At 46.2% G+C, this 23,453-nt stretch overlaps 1 protein-coding gene across 1 annotated transcript in view; it reads left to right on the top strand.

Annotated features, from left to right (window-relative positions):
* LOC121534151 overlaps positions 1–23,453 on the top strand; it is a 195,832-nt gene that overhangs the window by 46,458 nt on the left and 125,921 nt on the right. Inside the window, exon 3 of the mRNA XM_041840668.1 lies at positions 10,166–10,213. Coding sequence (XP_041696602.1) covers positions 10,166–10,213 — 48 coding nt within the window. The remainder of the gene's footprint in view (positions 1–10,165; positions 10,214–23,453) is intronic.

The raw sequence follows: 23,453 nt of genomic DNA on the forward strand, positions 1-23,453 counted from the left end.
GAGGTGTGTTGGGTCATTGTCCTGTTGAAAAACAAATGATAGTCCCACTAAGCCCAAACCAGATGGGATGGCGTATCGCTGCAGAATGCTGTGGTAGCCATGCTGGTTAAGTGAGCCTTGAATTCTAAATAAATTACAGACAGTGTCAACAGCAAAGCACCCCCACACCATAACACCTCCTCCTCCATGCTTTATTGTGGGATCCACACATTGTAACGATCCCGGCAGTCTGAGTCGGGTCCTGTCTGTGGACTAGTTTTTCTGCTCGTGATCTCCAGTTTCCCGAGGGTTCTGGAACGCTCCGGGGAGCTCTCTTGAGTTCCGCACCTGCATCCCATCAGCAATCTGCACACCTGGTCCTGATCATCACCCTTCTTAGGCTCTGGCCTAACATCCATTCCCTGCCGGATCGTTAGCCATGAACAGTAGGTTTACCAGAGTATCAGTCTTAGAGCTTCTAGCGTTAGTTTTGTTGTTTTGCACCTTGTTGGTTGGTTGTTTACTTACCTCCGTTTTGTTCCATCTGCAGTCACTCGTCCCGGAACCTTCATCCAACCTCTGCCTGGTGGTCGGCGGCTGCCGAGCCATGATTGGATCAACCACTGCACCCCCAACAACTAATCAACGCCGCCCGCTCTGTTCCCTGGATTATTCAGCATCACTCTTGACTTTGTAAATAAACACTCACCTTCGTTTCAACTTACCTTGTCCTGGTCTGCTTCTGGGTTCTGGCTTTGTAACTCGTGACAGAACGATCCGGCCAGTAATGAACCCAGCGGACCTGGACTCTGTTCGCCATGCCATTACCCATCAGGAGAAGATGTTGGGCCATCATAGCACGGAGCTACAGGAGATCGCGTTGGCAGTTCGGAACCTTTCTACCGGTCTGACGGAGGTCCAGAACCAGCGCAAGTTTCCGGTGGAGGATCCACTACCGGTTTCACCCATCTCGCCTGCCGCGTCTGGAGCTGTGTCCTTCCGTGAGCCCAAGGTTCCGACGCCGGATAAATATGAGGGGGAGCTGGGAAGATGCCGTTCTTTCCTTAGGCAGTGTGGGTTAGTGTTCGATCTACAGCCCTACTCTTATGCCACAGACAAGGCTAGGATAGCCTTTGTGATTGAGTTGCTGCGTGGTCGAGCGCTGGAGTGGGCTTCAGCCGTTTGGGAACGACAAGACCCCTGCATGGCTTCATACCAGGGGTTCACGGCCGAGATGAGGAAGCTCTTCGACCATTCCGTCCGAGGGAGGGACGCAGCTAGGCGCCTGTTTTCGCTTCACCAAGGAACTCGCAGCGTGGCCGACTTCGTGATCGAGTTCAAGACGTTGGCTGTGGAGAGTGGGTGGAATGAGGAGTCTCTGCAAGCGGCCTTTTACCAGGGTCTGTCGGAGCAGCTCAAGGATGAGTTGATCTCCTATCCGGAGCCTAGTGACCTGGACAGCTTGGTAGCCTTGTCTATTCGGGTGGATAATCGAGTCCGTGAGCGAAGGAGGGAGAAGCAATGGGGTCCGTCCAATCGATCAGCTTCTCAGGTTCCAGTCGGGTCGGGGATTGGACCAGAATACGTCGATCATCGTCCACCACACAGGATTAGTGGAGAGGTCCTGTCTCCCGATTCTGAACCAATGCAAGTAGGGCGGCACGGGTTAACCAAGGAGGAACGCCAACTCAGACGTAGGACTAACTGTTGCCTCTACTGTGGTGGTTCGGGGACATTACCTCGCCACCTGTTCCCGGCGGTCGTCAAACTGCGCGGCTCGCTAAAGTTGGGAGGACTTTTAGCGAGCCAGTTTCGACCTCTCAATACCTCTGTCAGACCCCGTTTCCCGGCTACCCTTGTGAACAGGAATCAGAGCTTAGCGATTAACGCTTTATCGATTCAGGTGCCGATGGAAGCTTTCTTGATGCCGAGTTGGTGGAACAGCTGGGGCTTTCCAAGGAGCAATTGCCGGAAGCCATTGAAGCGACCACTCTGAACGGCAGTAGTCTGGCACGTATCACGATGAGGACTGAACCGGTTAAGATGCTGTTGTCGGGGAATCATTCGGAGATGATTTCATTCTTCATTCTGCCGTCTTCCCATGTTCCTCTGGTCCTTGGATACCCCTGGCTGAAGGAACACAATCCCACGTTCGATTGGGTGACGGGCAAGGTAACGAGTTGGAGCCTTGATTGTCATGCTAACTGTCTCAAGACTGCCTGTCCCCATTCGGTTCCCAGTCAGGTGATTGAGGCTAAACCCCCAGATTTGTCCCTGGTTCCCGAGACATATCACGATTTGGGGGAAGTGTTCAGTAAGCAGAAGGCTCTGTCACTCCCTCCCCACCGACCATATGATTGTGCCATCAACCTGTTCCCTGGAGCTGTCTACCCCAAGGGAAGGTTATACAGTATCTCCCGCCCTGAACGTGAGGCTTTGGAGACCTACATCAAGGAGTCCCTAGCTGCTGGTCTCGTTCGTCCCTCGTCATCACCCCTGGGGGCAGGATTCTTCTTTGTGGGTAAGAAGGATGGCTCTCTTCGACCGTGTATTGATTATCGGGGGTTGAATGACATCACGGTCAAGAACAAGTATCCCCTGCCCTTGATGAGTTCTGCCTTCGACTCCTTACAGGGTGCTACGGTGTTCACCAAGCTAGACCTACGCAATGCGTATCACATGGTCCGGATCAGAGAGGGAGACGAGTGGTTGACGGGTTTCAATACACCGATGGGTCACTTCGAGTATCAGGTGATGCCGTTTGGACTGACCAATGCTCCAGCGGTATTCCAGAGTATGGTGAACGACGTCCTGAGAGATATGATCGGTCTCTTTGTGTTTGTTTACCTGGATGACATTCTGATCTTCTCGAAGGAACCTTCCGACCACGTCCAGCATGTCCGGCAGGTTCTGCAGCGATTGTTGGAGAATCGCCTGTTCGTGAAGGCCGAGAAGTGCGAGTTTCACGCCCACACGACATCCTTTCTCGGGTACATCATCTCCAGGGGGGAGATTAGGATGGACCAGGAGAAGGTTAGAGCGGTTCTGGAATGGGCCCAGCCCGGTACGAGATTGCAGCTCCAGAGATTTTTGGGGTTTGCGAATTTCTACCGCAGATTCATCCGGGATTACAGCCGTGTGGCCGCTCCGTTAACTGCCTTGACTTCCAGTATCAGGAGCTTCAAGTGGAATCCGGAGGCGGATCGAGCGTTTCTGGATTTGAAGAGGCGATTCACCAACGCACCGATTCTCTCTCAACCGGACACGGCCCGTCAGTTCGTCGTTGAAGTGGACGCGTCTGATGTGGGAGTGGGCGCCATCCTGTCGCAGCGATGCTCCACGGACAGTAAACTCCATCCCTGCGCCTACTACTCTCGTCGCCTTTCGCCTGCGGAGAGGAATTACGATGTGGGTAACCGGGAGCTTCTCGCGGTGAAACTTGCCTTGGAGGAGTGGCGCCACTGGTTGGAGGGCGGAGCAACCGTTTATTGTCTGGACTGACCACAAGAATCTTGCTTACGTGCAATCGGCTAGACGTCTCAACTCCCGTCAGGCCAGGTGGTCGTTGTTTTTCGGACGATTCAATTTTTCCCTGACGTTCCGACCTGGATCTAAGAACGGCAAGGCGGACGCCTTGTCTCGGATGTTCTCCAAGACGGAGGAGAGTGGGTCCAAGACCGAGACAATTCTCCCCCGGAACTGCGTCGTGGGAGCTGTTAGGTGGAAGATTGAGGAGGAGGTGATGGCGGCCCTTCGGACGCAGCCCGGTCCCGGTAACGGTCCACCCGGTCGGTTGTTTGTGCCTGAGTCGGTTCGTCCTGCGGTCCTCAAATGGTCCCACGCCAGCAAGATGGCTTGTCACCCTGGCGTGGCTCGGACGATGGCGTTTCTTCGCAGACGCTTTTTGGTGGCCTGCCATGGCCGAGGATACTCGGGGTTATGTTGCTGCCTGTCCAGTGTGTGCGCAGAATAAGAGTACCAATCGGCCCAGCTCTGGACTACTTCACCCCCTTCCTATTCCCCGGCGACCATGGTCGCATCTGGCCCTGGACTTTGTCACTGGGTTGCCCGCTTCTGAGGGGAACACGGTCGTTCTGACTATCGTGGACAGATTCAGCAAGTTCGCCCACTTTGTGCCAATTGCCAAGCTTCCCTCTGCCTCGGAGACGTCCGAGATCCTGGTTAGGGAGGTTTTCAGGGTCCACGGTTTGCCCAGTGATATCGTTTCCGACCGTGGCCCTCAGTTTACCTCTGCTGTCTGGAAGTCCTTCTGTTTGGCCATTGGAGCTACAGTCAGTCTCACATCTGGTTTTCACCCCCAATCTAATGGTCAGGCGGAGAGAGCCAACCAGAAGATGGAATCCACGCTACGCTGCCTGGCCTCTTCCAACCCCACCTCCTGGGTCTCTCAGTTGCCTTGGGTTGAGTATGCCCACAATACTCTCCCTACATCTGCCACTGGGATGTCTCCCTTCCAGTGCCTGTATGGCTACCAACCTCCCTTGTTCCCTTCTCAGGAGAAGGAGCTCTCAGTGCCTTCTGTTCAGGCCCATATTCGTCGTTGCCACCGGACCTGGCATCGGGCCAGAAAGGCACTCCTTAGAGTTTCGGACCGGTATCAGCTCCAGGCGAATCGTCGCCGGATCCCCGCTCCCACCTATACCATCGGAGATAGGGTCTGGTTGGCCACACGGGATCTTCCTTTACGGACTGAGTCTAGGAAGTTGTTACCGAAGTTCATTGGTCCGTTTGTGGTGGAGAAGGTGATCAATCCAGTGGCAGTTCGACTCAAACTACCGAGGACGCTCAGAGTCCATCCCACCTTTCATGTCTCCTGCCTCAAGCCTGTTTTCCTCAGTCCTCTGTTGCCTCCTCCGCCTCCTCCTCCTCCTCCTCGGATGATCGGAGGTGGTCCTGCCTACACGGTGCGACGCATCATGGATTCCAGACGGCGGGGCCGGGGTTTCCAGTATCTCGTGGACTGGGAGGGGTATGGTCCTGAAGAGAGGAGTTGGATTCCGCGGCGACAGATCCTAGATGCTGACCTCATTCGTGACTTCTACCGCCTCCATCCTGGCGCTCCGGGGAGTCCGCCCGGTGGCGTTCGTCGGAGGGGGGTACTGTAACGATCCCGGCAGTCTGAGTCGGGTCCTGTCTGTGGACTAGTTTTTCTGCTCGTGATCTCCAGTTTCCCGAGGGTTCTGGAACGCTCCGGGGAGCTCTCTTGAGTTCCGCACCTGCATCCCATCAGCAATCTGCACACCTGGTCCTGATCATCACCCTTCTTAGGCTCTGGCCTAACATCCATTCCCTGCCGGATCGTTAGCCATGAACAGTAGGTTTACCAGAGTATCAGTCTTAGAGCTTCTAGCGTTAGTTTTGTTGTTTTGCACCTTGTTGGTTGGTTGTTTACTTACCTCCGTTTTGTTCCATCTGCAGTCACTCGTCCGGAACCTTCATCCAACCTCTGCCTGGTGGTCGGCGGCTGCCGAGCCATGATTGGATCAACCACTGCACCCCCAACAACTAATCAACGCCGCCCGCTCTGTTCCCTGGATTATTCAGCATCACTCTTGACTTTGTAAATAAACACTCACCTTCGTTTCAACTTACCTTGTCCTGGTCTGCTTCTGGGTTCTGGCTTTGTAACTCGTGACACACATGCAGAGATCATCCGTTCACCAACACCGCGTCTCACAAAGACACGGCGGTTGGAACCAAAAATCTTATATTTGGACTCATCAGACCAAAGAACAGATTTCCACAGGTCTAATGTCCATTGCTCGTGTTTCTTGGCCCAAGCAAGTCTCTTCTTATTATTGGTGTCCTTTAGTAGTGGTTTCTTTGCAGCAATTCGACCATGAAGGCCTGATTCACGTAGTCTCCTCTGAAAAGTTGATGTTGAGATATGTCTGTTATTTGAACTCTGTGAAGCATTTATTTGGGCTGCAATCTCATGTGTAGTTAACTGTAATTAACATATCCTCTGCAGCAGAGGTAACTCTGGGTCTTCCTTTCCTGTGGCGGTCCTCATGAGAGCCAGTTACATCATAGCGCTTGATGGTTTTTGCGACTGCACTTGAAGAAACTTTGGAGTAATGATGGACTGTCGTTTCTCTTTGCTTATTTGAGCTGTTCTTGTCATAATATGGACTTGGTCTTTTACCAAATAGGGCTATCTTCTGTATACCAACCCTACCTTGTCACAACACAACTGATTGGCTCAAACGCATTAAGGTTTGTTTAACACTTTTTTTGGTTACTACATGATTCCATATGTGTTATTTCATAGTTTTGATGTCTTCACTATTTTTCTACAATGTAGAAAATAGTAAAAATAAAGAAAAACCCTTGAATGAGTAGGTGTTCTAAAACTTTTGACTGGTACTGTACATACATACATTCGGAAAGAATACAGACCCCTTGAGTTTTTCCACATTTTGTTAAGTTACAGTCTTATTCAAAAATTGATTAAATAGTTTTTCCCCCCTCATCAATCTACACACAATACCCCATAATGCAAAGCAAAAACAGTTTTTCGACATTTTTGCACATTTAAAAAATCTCATTGACATAAGTATTTAGACCCTTTGACAGCGATTATAGCCTCAAGTCTTCTTGGGTATGACGCTGCAAGCTTGGCACACCTGTATTGGGGGAGTTTCTCCCATTCTTGTCTGCAGATCCGCGCAAGCTATCAGGTTGTGGATGGGGAGCGTCACTGCACAGATATTTTCAGGTCTCTCCAGAGATGTTAGATCAGGTTCAAGTCCGGGCTCAGCTGGGCCACTCAAGGACATTCAGAGTCCCGAAGTCACTCCTGCATTGTCTTGGGCTTGTGCTTAGGGTCGTTGTCCTGTTGGAAGGTAAACCTTCACCCCAGTCTGAGGTCCTGAGCGCTCTGGAGCAGGTTTTCATCAAGGATCTCTCTGTACTTTGCTCTGTTCATCTTTCCCTCGATCCTGACTAGTCTCCCAGTCCCTGCCGCTGAAAAACATCCCCACAGCATGATGCTGCCACCACCATGCTTCACAGTAGGGATGGTGCCAGGTTTCATCCAGAAGTGATGCTTGGCATTAAGGCCAAAGAGTTCAATCTTGGTTTCATCAGACCAGAGAATCTTGTTTCTCATGGTCTGAGAGTCTTTAGGTGCCTTTTGGCAAACTTCAAGCGGGCTGTCATGTGCCTTTTACTGAGGAGTGGCTTCTGTCTTGCCACTCTACCATAAAGGCCTGATTGTTGGAGTGCTGCAGAGATGGTTGTCCTTCTAGAAGGTTCTCCCATCTCCACAGAGGAACTCTGGAGCTCAGTCAGAGTGACAATTGGGTTCTTGGTCACCTCCATGACCAAGGCCCTTCTCCTCCGATTGCTCAGTTTAGCCGGGTGGCCAGCTCTAGGAAGAGTCTTGGTGGTTCCAAACTTCTTCCATTTAAAAATGATGGAGGCCACTGTGTTCTTCGAGATCTTCAATGCTGCAGAAATGTTTTGGTACCCTTCCCCAGATCTGTACCTCGACACAATCTTGTCTTGGTGCTCTACGGACAATTCCTTCGACCTCATGGCTTTGTTTTTGCTCTGACATGTACTATCAACTGTGGGACCTTATATAGACAGATGTGTGCCTTTCCAAATCATGTCCAATCAATAGATTTTACCACAGATGGACTCCAATCAAGTTGTAGAAACATCTCAATGATGATCAATTTAAATAGGTTGCACCTGAGTTCAATTTCGAGTCTTGTAGCAAAGGGTCTGAATACTTATATAAATAAGGTATTTCTGTTTTTAAAAAATTATACATTTGCGAAAATGTGTAAAAATGTGTTTTCGCTTTGTCATTATGGGGTATTGTGTGTAGATTGATAAAAAAATACATATTGAATACATTTTAGAATAAGGCTGTAACGTAACATAATGTGGAAAAAGTCAAGGGGTCTGACTACTTTCCGAATGCACAGTACATACATACATACATACATACATACATACATACATACCTACATACATACATACATACATACATACCAATTGTGCAAGTTCTCCCACTTAAAAAGATGAGAGAGGCCTGTAATTTTCATCATAGGTACATGTCAACTATGACAAACAAATTGAGAAAAAAAATCCAGAAAATCACATTGTAAGATTTTTTATTAATTTATTAGCAAATTATGGTGGAAAATAAGTATTTGGTCACCTACAAACAAGCAAGATTTCTGGCTCTCACAGACCTGTAACTTCTTCTTTAAGAGGCTCCTCTGTCCTCCACTCGTTACCTGTATTAATGGCACCTGTTTGAACTTGTTATCAGTATAAAAGACTCCTGTCCACAACCTCAAACAGTCACACTCCAAACTCCACTATGGCCAAGACCAAAGAGCTGTCAAAGGACACCAGAAACAAAATTGTAGACCTGCACCAGGCTGGGAAGACTGAATCTGCAATAGGTAAGCAGCTTGGTTTGAAGAAATCAACTGTGGGAGCAATTATTAGGAAATGGAAGACATACAAGACCACTGATAATCTCCCTCGATCTGGGGCTCCACGCAAGATCTCACCCCGTGGGGTCAAAATGATCACAAGAACGGTGAGCAAGAATCCCAGGGGGACCTAGTGAATGACCTGCAGAGAGCTGGGACCAAAGTAACAAAGCCTACCATCAGTAACACACAACGCCGCCAGGGACTCAAATCCTGCAGTGCAAGACGTGTCCCCCTGCTTAAGCCAGTACATGTCCAGGCCCGTCTGAAGTTTGCTAGAGTGCATTTGGATGATCCAGAAGAGGATTGGGAGAATGTCATATGGTCAGATGAAACCAAAATAGAACTTTTTGGTAAAACTCAACTCGTCGTGTTTGGAGGACAAAGAATGCTGAGTTGCATCCAAAGAACACCATACCTACTGTGAAGCATGGGGGTGGAAACATCATGCTTTGGGGCTGTTTTTCTGCAAAGGGACCAGGACGACTGATCTGTGTAAAGGAAAGAATGAATGGGGCCATGTATCGTGAGATTTTGAGTGAAAACAACCTTCCATCAGCAAGGGCATTAAAGATCTCAACCCCATAGAAAATCTTTGGAGGGAGTTGAAAGTCCGTGTTGCCCAGCGACAGCCCCAAAACATCACTGCTCTAGAGGAGATCTGCATGGAGGAATGGGCCAACATACCAGCAACAGTGTGTGAAAACCTTGTGAAGACTTACAGAAAACGTTTGACCTGTGTCATTGCCAACAAAGGGTATATAACAAAGTATTGAGAAACTTTTGTTATTGACCAAATACTTATTTTCCACCATAATTTGCAAATAAATAAATTAAAAATCCTACAATGTGATTTTCTGGATTTTTTTTCTTCTCATTTTGTCTGTCATAGTTGACGTGTACCTATGATGAAAATTATAGGCCTCTCTCATCTTTTTAAGTGGGAGAACTTGCACAATTGGTGGCTGACTAAATACTTTTTTCCCCCACTGTACATACAGTACATACATATGTGTGTGTGTCTGTGTGTGTGTGTGTGTGTGTGTGTGTGAGTGAGTGAGTGAGTGAGTGAGTGAGTGAGTGAGTGAGTGAGTGAGTGAGTGAGTGAGTGTGTGTGTGTGTGTGTGTGTGTGTGTGTGTGTGTGTGTGTGTGTGTGTGTGTGTGTGTGTGTGTGTGTGCTCTTGACTGTGTGAGTGGAGTGTGTCTCATCTGTGCCTCTCTCTTAATTGCGAATGGTCCGAGTAGTGAGTTAATGCTCCCCAACCCCCCTCTCCCCAACCCCCCTCTCCCCACCACCTCCCTCAACCTCTCTCTCATGGGTTGATAATTGTCATCATTGCAAACAGACTTGTATTACATTCATTAGCCAAACACTCACAGCAATCACGGCGCAGCGCCAGGGGCACCGGTCCTCTTGTAAAATCACATCGCCTAATAGCACTGTTCTGTAATTATATACCATTAACATCTCTGAACATGTGATCCTCTGAACTGGATTTTTATCATTCTTATCTTTTACTTAGTTAAAACCAGCTTGATGATTATTACCGACCGACGTGTTCTTTTCTTCTAATGTGAAATGCTATCAAGTTGTGTTACATTTGGAGAAGCCAGGAAACACTTTGTTTTTTACGTGTAGGCCTACTACTAATTCATTGTGAATCGATGAAAAGTTAAAGTGAATAAAACATGTTTTTTTCCCTTGCAGGGCATCGACAGTAAGGACAGGTTGAAATGCAGTGTGTGCAATGCAGAGGTAAGTGTGTGTGTTTATTTAAGTGTTATGTTAGTGGATAAGTGTACATGTTAGTGTGTGCATGTGTGTGTCTGTACACACAAGTGCTCTCTGGCTACATCTGGGTGTGTCTGGGTGTATCTGGGTGTGGAGGGGTGTGGAGGGGTGTGGAGAAGTGTGTCTGGGTGTATCTGGGTGTGGAGGGGTGTGGAGGGGTGTGGAGGGGTGTGTCTGGGTGTGTCCGGGTGTGTATGGGTGTGGAGGGGTGTGTCTGGGTGTGTCTGGGTGTGTATGGGTGTGGAGGGGTGTGGAGGGGTGTCTCCGGGTGTGTATGGGTGTGGAGGGGTGTGGAGGGGTGTGTCTGGGTGTATCCGGGTGTGTCTGGGTGTGGAGGGGTGTGGAGGGGTGTGTCCGGGTGTGCCTGGGTGTGTATGGGTGTGTCTGGGTGTGGAGGGGTGTGGAGGGGTGTGTCTGGGTGTGTCTGGGTGTGGAGGGGTGTGGAGGGGTGTGTCTGGGTGTGTCTGGGTGTGTCCGGGTGTGTCTGGATGTGTCTGGATGTGGAGGGGTGTGGAGGGGTGTGCCTGGGTGTGTATGGGTGTGTCTGGGTGTGTCTGGGTGTGGAGGGGTGTGTCTGGGTGTGTCTGGGTGTGTCCGGGTGTGTCTGGATGTGTCTGGATGTGGAGGGGTGTGGAGGGGTGTGTCTGGGTGTGTCTGGGTGTGGAGGGGTGTGGAGGGGTGTGTCTGGGTGTGTCTGGGTGTGTCCGGGTGTGTCTGGGTGTGTCTGGGTGTGTCCGGGTGTGTATGGGTGTGGAGGGGTGTGTCTGGGTGTGTCCGGGTGTGTCCGGGTGTGTATGGGTGTGGAGGGGTGTGTCTGGGTGTGTCTGGGTGTGTCTCGGTGTGTCTCGGTGTGTCTCGGTGTGTATGGGTGTGTTTATAACTGTGGTTTAAGACTTATTTCCTGATTTAGTGAAAATATTGAGATTATTGAAATTGAGAGACATAAGATCTTTTTGATTGAAAGCATCAAAATCCCATCACTCCATAGTATCTACTTCGAAATATGTAATGACATCACATAATCTTTTAATCTTACTCTGGGAGAGAGAGAGGGATCTACCATTTAAGTAATTAAACAGAGATGTCAACTCTCAGAAAAGATTGAGACGACTAAATAACCATAACACTAATGGGCAATCAGCTCTTTCTTTCTTTCTTTCTTTCTTTCTTTCTTTCTTTCTTTCTTTCTTTCTTTCTCTCTCTCTCTCTCAGCTCTCTCTCTCTCTCTCTCTCGCTCTCTCTCTCTCTCTCTCTCTCTCTCTCTCTCTCTCTCTCTCTCTCTCTCTCTCTCTCTCTCTCTCTCTCTCTCTCTCTCTCTCTCTCTCTCTCTCTCTCTCTCTCTCTCTCTCTCTCTCTCTCTCTCTCTCTCTCTCTCTCTCTTTCTCTCACACTCTTCTGATTTAGCCAATTTGTGAGGAGCAGCCTTGTTGGTTATGAGCAGTAAGCTGTGTTTTATTCCTTATAACGTGCCAGAACACCCACTGTGGATTTTTTAAAATAAATATGATCATATTTGGCATAGGATGCAGTGTGGGTGCCATGTAATGTCCAAATCCGTATTCATTTCATGGGCCCAAATGTATCACTCTTTTTGAGGTACATCTCTGATGCAAATTCTCTGTCGACACTTCGCCGGTACTGCACGAGTTCATTTGGTGATGCTGATGTGGCATCACAGTCAGGGTCGCACGCTCGCTAAGGTGGGCACCGTACAAACAATCTCTAGATTAGGACGCCGGTCTGTCATTGATGCTCTGTATGTATTCATGCCTAGCACAGTGGGTCAACATGACAAACTGGGAACAAACTGTTTTATTCAGTGTTAGACCCTCCTTACCTCACCTCGCAAACGCCTTTATTGTTGCAGTTTCACAGAAAGAATGTATAGGAACCCTAGATTTATATTTTATGGGGGTTCAGACACTGAATACCTTGATAAGAGTGATGAAATCAACCATGTATTGAAAGACTAACAGAAGAAAGTTATTTGACTGAGATATTCACACCCACACACACACACACACACACACACACACACACACACACACACTAACAAGAAGCAATAAAAACAACTCAGGCTTTGTCCCAACTCTCTATCAGCGGGTGTGTCATGAATGGTTTTCATTGGATCCTCCGGTCATAGAGCGTCGACCAGTATCTTTACTAGAGTCAGTCTCCATTTGAGGTCATACACCAGTAAATCTTGGACTGGGCACTCATTTAATTTCCTTATTTTTAAGCAATAAAGCATGAGAACCCGGGCATTATCGTGTGAGAACCCAGGAATTATCGTGTGAGAACCCGTGGATTATCGTGTGAGAACCCGGGGAGTATCGTGTGAGAACCCGGGGAGTATCGTGTGAGAACCCGGGGAGTATCGGGTGAGAACCCGGGGATTATCGTGTGAGAACCCGGGGAGTATCGGGTGAGAACCCGGGGAGTATCGGTTGAGAACCCGGGGAGTATCGTGTGAGAACCCGGGGAGTATCGTGTGAGAACCCGGGGAGTATCGGGTGAGAACCCGGGGAGTATCGGTTGAGAACCCGGGGAGTATCGGGTGAGAACCCGGGGATTATCGTGTGAGAACCCGGGGAGTATCGGGTGAGAACCCGGGGAGTATCGTGTGAGAACCCGGGGAGTATCGGGTGAGAACCCGGGGAGTATCGGTTGAGAACCCGGGGAGTATCGGGTGAGAACCCGGGGATTATCGTGTGATTACTCTCGACTAAGGGCTGTTTTTAGGCCCGAGGAGGGAGTTATCACACGATAATTCCCTGGTTTGAGGGCCTTATTGCTTTTATAAAATGGTTGCCAACATATTTAGAAGAATATTCATGTCATGTTTTCATTAAAAACGTTATTTGAATGTGTAAATTAATTTTATTTAATACTTCCACCAGACGATATAGTCCGGGGAAAAGCCAGTTGTTAGTTCTAAGGCTCTGAAGTTGCTAACCAAACAGGCTGGTCATTAATTCTATTCTCATGTTTTGACCCAGTCCTTCATTAAATTAATTATATTCATTCCACGTTGCTACGCTAAACAAATCATTGACATGTAGTTAGCTAGCAGAGGTTCAATGATAATGAGAGACAAGAACTTCAATTATATAATAAATCATTTATAAAAAGGGAACAACCTGTTACAGGAGGGGGTCGCAGTTCCGGAGCGACCCACTAGGTGTCATCCTCCGACAACCTTAGGCACCTCCTCACTCACAGTCGGGACTAATCATCATCCTATTGGTGTCACCTGTGTCTATTTGTTCACCTGTGTAGTTATGCCCTCACTTCCCTGTGTTCACTTGCTCAGTTTTCTCTGCTAGTTTCTCTATGTCCAGCAGTACTACTCAGTGTCTGATCGGAGACCTATGTACAGGTACTTGAGATGTTTCGTTATTTGTTTCAGTCGTAGGTAGTATTTCGTATTTTGGCTGTCAGACGGTTATTGGAGACTTATATGCTCCACCTTTCTTTTATCGTGATAAATCCGTTATTTTGTATTCTGGCTTCGGGACCACCACTAAAGATCCTTGTTTCACCATCTCTGCCTACTGCCTACTGTATATCCTGCACCGCACCTGGATCACACCTAACCCCAACCCTTACACAACCAGCCTTATGTCATATCCTGTAATCCTTCATCTTGCTGCTTCCTGTCTGTCTTCTGAGTGACAGACATAATGTATGTAGCCAATAAACAAAATGTGATTATACTGTAAATACATCAAATTTAAGTGGATACGTTTCAGGACATGCGTTGAGAGGTATGACATTTCATGGCCACATTCATTCTTTTCAATATCATATTATGTTAATGCCAAACCCGATGTTTATAGGGCAGCATCTACAGTCTCATGCATGCTTGTTGCAGGTCAGCCTGTGTGTGTGAGGGCTCCAAGAGTCTCCAAATGGGTCCCAACCGCTCCCACCTGACCGTCCCAAATGGCACCCTATTCCCTATATAGTGCACTACCTTTGACCATCCCATGGTAATGCATCCCAAATGGCACCCTATTCCCTATATAGTGCACTACCTTTGACCAACCCATGGTAATGCATTCCAAATGGCACCCTATTCCCTATATAGTGCACTACCTTTGACCAACCCATGGTAATGCATCCCAATGCCTTTTAATAGGACTCATTTTCAGCTACAGTGTTTGGCCCGAGGCGAGAGGAGGGAGGTCGCCAACGCTGAGAAAACTATTTTCTGGGGAGTATCTCTTTCCCTCCTTCTCTGCTTGTCATTAACCTGTGTACAGAGGATTTTACACCTTCGTCTGTCGATCGTTGTGTCGCTCCTGGAATTTCAACTCCTGTTTTGTTTATCCCCATCATACACACCACCTCATTCTGTTAGTGCCTGCCACACCACTTGTATTACATATTCATGTTGAACCTTCTATTGAGTTCCCAAACAGAGGAGAGACACAGGATCTTGTGTAGTGATGGATATAGCACATGGCTGTATTTTCATTTAGAGAATGATACATTTTTTAAAGGCCTCCTCTTTATTGATATGTTATCAATATAATACAATTTTAATGTCTGTGTGATGGTACCCATTTTAAAAATGTTCTCTCAGAGGGATGTTAATGCAGATCAGCCGTGGCTGTAATGATGATAATGATAATAATTGTGTCCTAAGCTGCTATCACTCTGCAATACATTACGCTGCTGCTCTCTCTCTCTCTCTCTCTCTCTCTCTCTCTCTCTCTCTCTCTCTCTCTCTCTCTCTCTCTCTCTCTCTCTCTCTCTGTCTCTGTCTCTGTCTCTCTCTATCTGTCTCTGTCTCTCTCTCTCTCTCTCTCTCTCTCTCTCTCTCTCTCTCTCTCTCTGTCTCTGTCTCTCTCTATCTGTCTCTCTCTCTCTATCTCACTCTCTCTCTCTGTCTCTGTCTCTGTCTCTCTCTTTCTCTTTCTCTTTCTCTCCCTCTCCCTCTCTGTCTCCATCTCTGTCTCTTTCTCTCTCTTTCTCTCTCTTCCTTTCTCTCTCTCTCTCTCTCTCTCTCCCTCTCTTTCTCTTTCACTCTCTTTCTCTTTCCCCCTCTCTCTCTCTCTCTCTCTCTCTCTCTCTCTCTCTCTCTCTCTCTCTCTCTCTCTCTCTCTCTCTCTCTCTCTCTCTCTATCTCTCTCTCTCTCTCACTGTTTACAATTAAGAACCTTTAACCATTAACATAAGTATAGCTTTGAAAAACTCCTTGCAATTCTCATAATGCAGTTTCCCCTTTCAGCTGGCTGGCCATTTATTTCACTGCATTTAGTTGATGCTAGTGCTTGTTCTGGTTGGAATGTTTTATTTTGTTCTGTTTCTTTTTTCCCCAAGCCGGTCTCAAATGTGGCCCATTTGTGTGAGTTATGCTAATTTGTTAGGGCAACGAATGCATTAATTTCATTAGCAAATGGCCTCAAAGCAGTAATTACCAGAGTAGGTGTGTCACAAGCAATCATGTTAAAATTTGCGAGTTAATTATTAAGATTTTGTTCTGAGGGACCTAGATTTGACATGAGTCGCCGAGGGAAAAAGAGGAGAGGAAAAAGAATGCATTCCAGTAGGCTAAGGTGGAGGGAACAAGGGAGGGGTAGGGGTGATGGTAGAATGGAGGGAACGAGGGAGGGGTAGGGGTGATGGTAGAATGGAGGGAACGAGGAAGTGGTGATGGTAGAATGGAGGGAACGAGGAAGGGGTAGGGGTGATGGTAGAATGGAGGGAACGAGGGAGGGGTGATGGTAGAATGGAGGGAACGAGGGAGGGGTAGGGGTGATGGTAGAATGGAGGGAACGAGGGAGGGGTGATGGTAGAATGGAGGGAACGAGAGAGGGGTAGGGGTGATGGTAGAATGGAGGGAACGAGGGAACGAGGGAGGGGTAGGGGTGATGGTAGAATGGAGGGAACGAGGGAGGGGTAGGGGTGATGGTAGAATGGAGGGAACGAGGAAGGGGTGATGGTAGAATGGAGGGAACGAGGAAGGGGTAGGGGTGATGGTAGAATGGAGGGAACGAGGGAGGGGTGATGGTAAAATGGAGGGAACGAGGAAGGGGTGATGGTAGAATGGAGGGAACGAGAGAGGGGTAGGGGTGATGGTAGAATGGAGGGAACGAGGGAGGGGTAGGGGTGATGGTAGAATGGAGGGAACGAGGGAGGGGTGATGGTAGAATGGAGCGAACGAGGAAGGGGTGATGGTAGAATGGAGGGAACGAGGAAGTGGTGATGGTAGAATGGAGGGAACGAGGAAGGGGTAGGGGTGATGGTAGAATGGAGGGAACGAGGGAGGGGTGATGGTAAAATGGAGGGAACGAGGAAGGGGTGATGGTAGAATGGAGGGAACGAGAGAGGGGTAGGGGTGATGGTAGAATGGAGGGAACGAGGGAGGGGTAGGGGTGATGGTAGAATGGAGGGAACGAGGGAGGGGTGATGGTAGAATGGAGCGAACGAGGAAGGGGTGATGGTAGAATGGAGGGAACGAGGGAGGGGTAGGGGTGATGGTAGAATGGAGGGAACGAGGGAGGGGTAGGGGTGATGGTAGAATGGAGGGAACGAGGGAGGGGTGATGGTAGAATGGAGCGAACGAGGAAGGGGTAGGGGTGATGGTAGAATGGAGGGAACGAGGGAGGGGTAGGGGTGATGGTAGAATGGAGGGTACGAGGGAGGGGTAGGGGTGATGGTAGAATGGAGGGAACGAGGGAGGGGTGATGGTAAAATGGAGGGAACGAGGAAGGGGTGATGGTAGAATGGAGGGGACGAGGGAGGGGTAGGGGTGATGGTAGAATGGAGGGAACGAGGGAGGGGTAGGGGTGATTTTTGCATGTCGACAGCTCACATTCCGCACTAATTACTGCAAAAAGCATAGGGCTGGCTCACACACGTAACAGGTCCCGCTACAGGCATGACGGGCGTGAGATCCCGCTACAGATAATAAAGTCACGTTTTACACAGAGAGAAAGAAGACAGGAGATTCACTCATTTTTCACCCAGGCAGTTTCTTCCTCTGTTTTTGCTGCAGAGGAATTTTGCAAACACTATACACTAACTACTGGTACTACTGGTACTACTGGTACTACTGGTACTACTGATACTACTGATACTACTGGTACTACTGATACTACTGGTACTACTGGTACTACTGATACTACTGATACTACTGGTACTACTGATACTACTGGTACTACTGATACTACTGATACTACTGATACTACTGGTACTACTGGTACTACTGATACTACTGGTACTACTGGTACTACTGGTACTACTGATACTACTGGTACTACTGGTACTACTGACACTACTGACACTACTGGTACTACTGGTACTACTGATACTACTGACACTACTGGTACTACTGGTACTACTGGTACTACTGATACTACTGGTACTACTGGTACTACTGGTACTACTGGTAATACTGGTACTACTGGTACTACTGATACTACTGGTACTACTGGTACTACTGATACTACTGATACTACTGGTACTACTGATACTACTGGTACTACTGATACTACTGATACTACTGATACTACTGGTACTACTGGTACTACTGATACTACTGGTACTACTGGTACTACTGGTACTACTGATACTACTGGTACTACTGGTACTACTGACACTACTGACACTACTGGTACTACTGGTACTACTGATACTACTGACACTACTGGTACTACTGGTACTACTGGTACTACTGATACTACTGGTACTACTGGTACTACTGGTACTACTGGTAATACTGGTACTACTGGTACTACTGATACTACTGGTACTACTGGTACTACTGGTACTAATGATACTACTGGTACTACTGATACTACTGGTACTACTGGTACTACTGATACTACTGGTACTACTGATACTACTGGTACTAGTGATACTACTGATACTACTGATACTAGTGATACTACTGATACTACTGATACTACTGGTACTACTGGTACTACTGGTACTACTGGTACTACTGATACTACTGGTACTACTGGTACTACTGATACTACTGGTACTACTGGTACTACTGGTACTACTGATACTACTGGTACTACTGGTACTACTGATACTACTGGTACTACTGGTACTACTGGTACTACTGATACTACTGGTACTACTGATACTACTGGTACTACTGATACTACTGATACTACTGGTACTACTGGTACTACTGGTACTAATGATACTACTGGTACTACTGATACTACTGGTACTACTGGTACTACTGATACTACTGGTACTACTGATACTACTGGTACTAGTGATACTACTGGTACTACTTATACTAGTGATACTACTGATACTAGTGATACTACTGATACTACTGGTACTACTGATACTACTGGTACTAGTGATACTACTGATACTACTGGTACTACTGATACTACTGGTACTACTGATACTACTGGTACTAGTGATACTACTGGTACTAGTGATACTACTGATACTACTGGTACTACTGATACTACTGGTACTAGTGATACTACTAAAACTACTGGTACTACTGGTACTACTGGTACTACTGGTACTACTGATACTACTGGTACTACTGGTACTACTGATACTACTGGTACTACTGGTACTACTGGTACTACTGATACTACTGGTACTACTGATACTACTGGTACTACTGGTACTACTGATACTACTGGTACTACTGGTACTACTGGTACTACATGTACTAATGATACTACTGGTACTAGTGATACTACTGGTACTACTTATACTAGTGATACTACTGATACTAGTGATACTACTGGTACTAGTGATACTACTGGTACTACTTATACTAGTGATACTACTGATACTAGTGATACTACTGATACTACTGGTACTACTGATACTACTGGTACTAGTGATACTATTGATACTACTGGTACTACTGATACTACTGGTACTAGTGATACTACTGATACTAGTGATACTACTGATACTACTGGTACTACTGATACTACTGGTACTACTGATACTACTGGTACTAGTGATACTACTGATACTACTGGTACTGCTGATACTACTGGTACTACTGATACTACTGGTACTAGTGATACTACTGATACTACTGGTACTACTGATACTACTGGTACTAGTGATACTACTGGTACTACTGGTACTACTGGTACTACTGGTACTACTGGTACTACTGATACTACTGGTACTACTGGTACTACTGGTACTACTGGTACTACTGGTACTACTGATACTACTGGTACTACTGATACTACTGGTACTACTGGTACTACTGATACTACTGGTACTACTGGTACTACTGGTACTACATGTACTAATGATACTACTGGTACTAGTGATACTACTGGTCCTACTTATACTAGTGATACTACTGATACTACTGGTACTAGTGATACTATTGATACTACTGGTACTACTGATACTACTGGTACTAGTGATACTACTGATACTAGTGATACTACTGATACTACTGGTACTACTGATACTACTGGTACTAGTGATACTACTGGTACTAGTGATACTACTGATACTACTGGTACTGCTGATACTACTGGTACTACTGATACTACTGGTACTAGTGATACTACTGATACTACTGGTACTACTGATACTACTGGTACTAGTGATACTACTGGTACTACTGGTACTACTGGTACTACTGGTACTACTGGTACTACTGATACTACTGGTACTACTGGTACTACTGGTACTACTGATACTACTGGTACTACTGATACTACTGGTACTACTGGTACTAGTGATACTACTGGTACTAGTGGTACTACTGGTACTACATGTACTAATGATACTACTGGTACTAGTGATACTACTGCCTATTATACTAGTGATACTACTGATACTACTGGTACTAGTGATACTATTGATACTACTGGTACTACTGATACTACTGGTACTAGTGATACTACTGATACTAGTGATACTACTGATACTACTGGTACTACTGATACTACTGGTACTAGTGATACTACTGATACTACTGGTACTACTGATACTACTGGTACTACTGATACTACTGGTACTAGTGATACTACTGATACTACTGGTACTGCTGATACTACTGGTACTACTGATACTACTGGTACTAGTGATACTACTGATACTACTGGTACTACTGATACTACTGGTACTACTGATACTACTGATACTACTGATACTAGTGATACTACTGATACTACTGGTACTACTGATACTACTGGTACTACTGATACTACTGGTACTAGTGATACTACTGATACTACTGGTACTACTGATACTAGTGATACTACTGGTACTACTGGTACTACTGATACTACTGGTACTACTGATACTACTGATACTACTGGTACTACTGGTACTACTGATACTACTGGTACTAGTGATACTACTGATACTACTGGTACTACTGATACTACTGGTACTACTGATACTACTGGTACTAGTGATACTACTGATACTACTGGTACTACTGATACTACTGGTACTACTGATACTACTGGTACTAGTGATACTACTGATACTACTGGTACTACTGATACTAGTGATACTACTGGTACTACTGATATTACTGGTACTACTGATACTACTGATACTACTGGTACTACTGGTACTACTGATACTACTGGTACTAGTGATACTACTGGTACTACTGATACTACTGGTACTACTGATACTACTGGTACTAGTGATACTACTGATACTACTGGTACTACTGATACTACTGGTACTACTGGTACTACTGGTACTACTGATACTACTGGTACTACTGACACTACTGGTACTACTGGTACTACTGATACTACTGGTACTAGTGATACTACTGGTACTAGTGATACTACTGATACACACTGGAGAACATTGTTCCCATTGGAGGTTGAAAAACTCTAATAAAACAACCAAATCAAAAAGATAATGGCTTTGAAAAGATATATATTTCTCAAAACACCAAATTGTAACCAACATCTTTGTATGCGTCACACACACAAACACACACACACACAAACATGCATGAACAAACACACACATTGTATACACATACTGTTGCACTCCGACACATGGAAATGTTATACTGTGTTTATTTTGCCCACGTTGCTTGAAAAAATGGCTTATTAGGGGACATTTTTTCTCAACAAACCTTATGGTAAACACTTATTGTACAATGGTATGACATTTCAAAAAATAATTATATAGCTTGTCTGACAAACTTTGAGAATGGAAAGCAGCCACAAGGTCACCACAATAAAAACAACAACCCACTCAACAAGGCAGCCTCGTTGGATATAAGGTTAGGAACAATATTTAGCAGGGCCAGTCTGCCTCTACAGCAGCACACAGTTACCAGGATCACATCATTTCCCCCTTTTTTTTCTTAACCCTGGTGCCCACTCAATTCCCCTCCCCCTGCCCTCCTGCCCCGGGCTGAATTCATTTTAGTTCCTGCTTGGGAGGTTCCCGGGGCTGATTCAGTCAAGCGCTTGTTTAATTGGCTCCCAGCCATTCAAATTGAAACTGATGGAGAATTAATCATAGCTATAATTGGTTCCCACACTGGTTGTAACCTTGGAAATCTCCTAAAAAGATGGAAGTGGTGTTTTTGGTGGTGGTGCTTGGGCCCTGCCGGTTCTTAAAATGGGGGGTCGGACATACTCTGGGGTGAATACAGAGCACATGCATGCGAGCACGCAAACACACACAGACACAAACTCTCTCTCTCTCTTTCATTTGTGAACTGTTTGTCTTAACGTTTTGATGACACAACTGTGTGTGGAATGTAAAGTCAGAGCAGAGTTATGGCGCGTTGAAAAGAGCTGCGAACTCTGAAAAAAAAAAAGTGCTCCCGAATGGAAAAAATCAATTTGAACAGTCATCCAACTCGGAATTCCAACTCGGGAACTCGGGCCTCTTTGTAGTGCTCCGATTTTCCGACCTGAAGATCACTGACACCATGATTTGACCTCGTATTTTTCAGAGTTCCCAGTGGTTTTGAACGCGGCAGTAGCTGTAAGCTGTGTGGAGCGGAGTTACCATGGCCCCTCCTCTCTGTAGTTCATGTGCCTGTCATTACCTCCACCTCACCCTTAAAGTGAGAACCACGGTTCAGAAAGAACCAGGGGACACACACACACACACACACACACACACACACACACACACACACACACACACACACACACACACACACACAGCTGTGAACAGTTCAGAAACAGGGAAAACACACAACACCAGGTGGTTCCCACAAAGGCCCTCCTGACTACAGGGATCAAAACACAAGCAGTAAGTAGTAACAACACATGTTGCAGGGCCCTATAAAATCAGTTTGAGTTTTTTTTTCTCCCAAATTCCGTTTTCACCACTTTGTTTTTCCAGGTGTCTGTTTTTCCCCCGTTTTTTTTCTTCTTCAGGTTTTCACTCTCAAAATCACACTTTTTAAAATAGAATAACAATAAAATAGGATTCTCTAAAGTCCACAACAATGCTTAAACCACATCAGAAGACAGCTTTTGAAGTCTGGGAGAAAAAAAAAAACTTCAATTCAACTGTGCACCAGCCAGAGACCATTGTTTGGTTAGCAATGTTTCTGTAGAGCTCATGCGATTGTAGTATGCAAAAAAAAAATGGCCACTGGATTCATGATGTCATTCTGCCAGGTAGCCATAGGTTTTTGAGAAGGCTTTTGGGGAAGCCTTTCCAGCTACCAGAAGACGGTTGTCATTACATTAGCATCATCGCTAACGGCTACACAAAGTGATTTTCACACAAGTGGTGTGTTTCCACCAAACGGACTTGTTGTGGATAAAAATCAGTGCGTGATGACATTGTGCACACAAAATGTACTTTTTCAAGGACCTAATAAAAAATCGAATGTGTTTCCGTCGCATTTTCAACTCTACCGATAGTTTTGTCACAAAGTTTTGTGTTAAACCTTTAACTGCAGTGGGCTAAATCAGGGTCACACAGAGTGTTTCTTGGTAGTCTTAAACAAATCTACTTTGAAACAAAAGTATACACCTCACACACAAACAAAAAGAAGACCCCTGTACCATGTCAGATATAGAGTTGAAATGTATTACATTTTGAGTTTGCATCCCAATATTTACACTTTATATACATCACTTTTATATACATCACAGAAGACTGAAATAAAACAAAACCATTTGACATAGAAACACTGGACTTTCAGGTGGTAAAAAAAGAAGAAAAAATTTATTAATTATGAAATTATAAATTTTTTAAAAACATTCCACCGATGAGGCCA

The sequence above is a fragment of the Coregonus clupeaformis genome, chromosome 20 (assembly GCF_020615455.1).
Source record: "Coregonus clupeaformis isolate EN_2021a chromosome 20, ASM2061545v1, whole genome shotgun sequence".
Classification (NCBI taxonomy): Eukaryota; Metazoa; Chordata; class Actinopteri; order Salmoniformes; family Salmonidae; genus Coregonus; species Coregonus clupeaformis.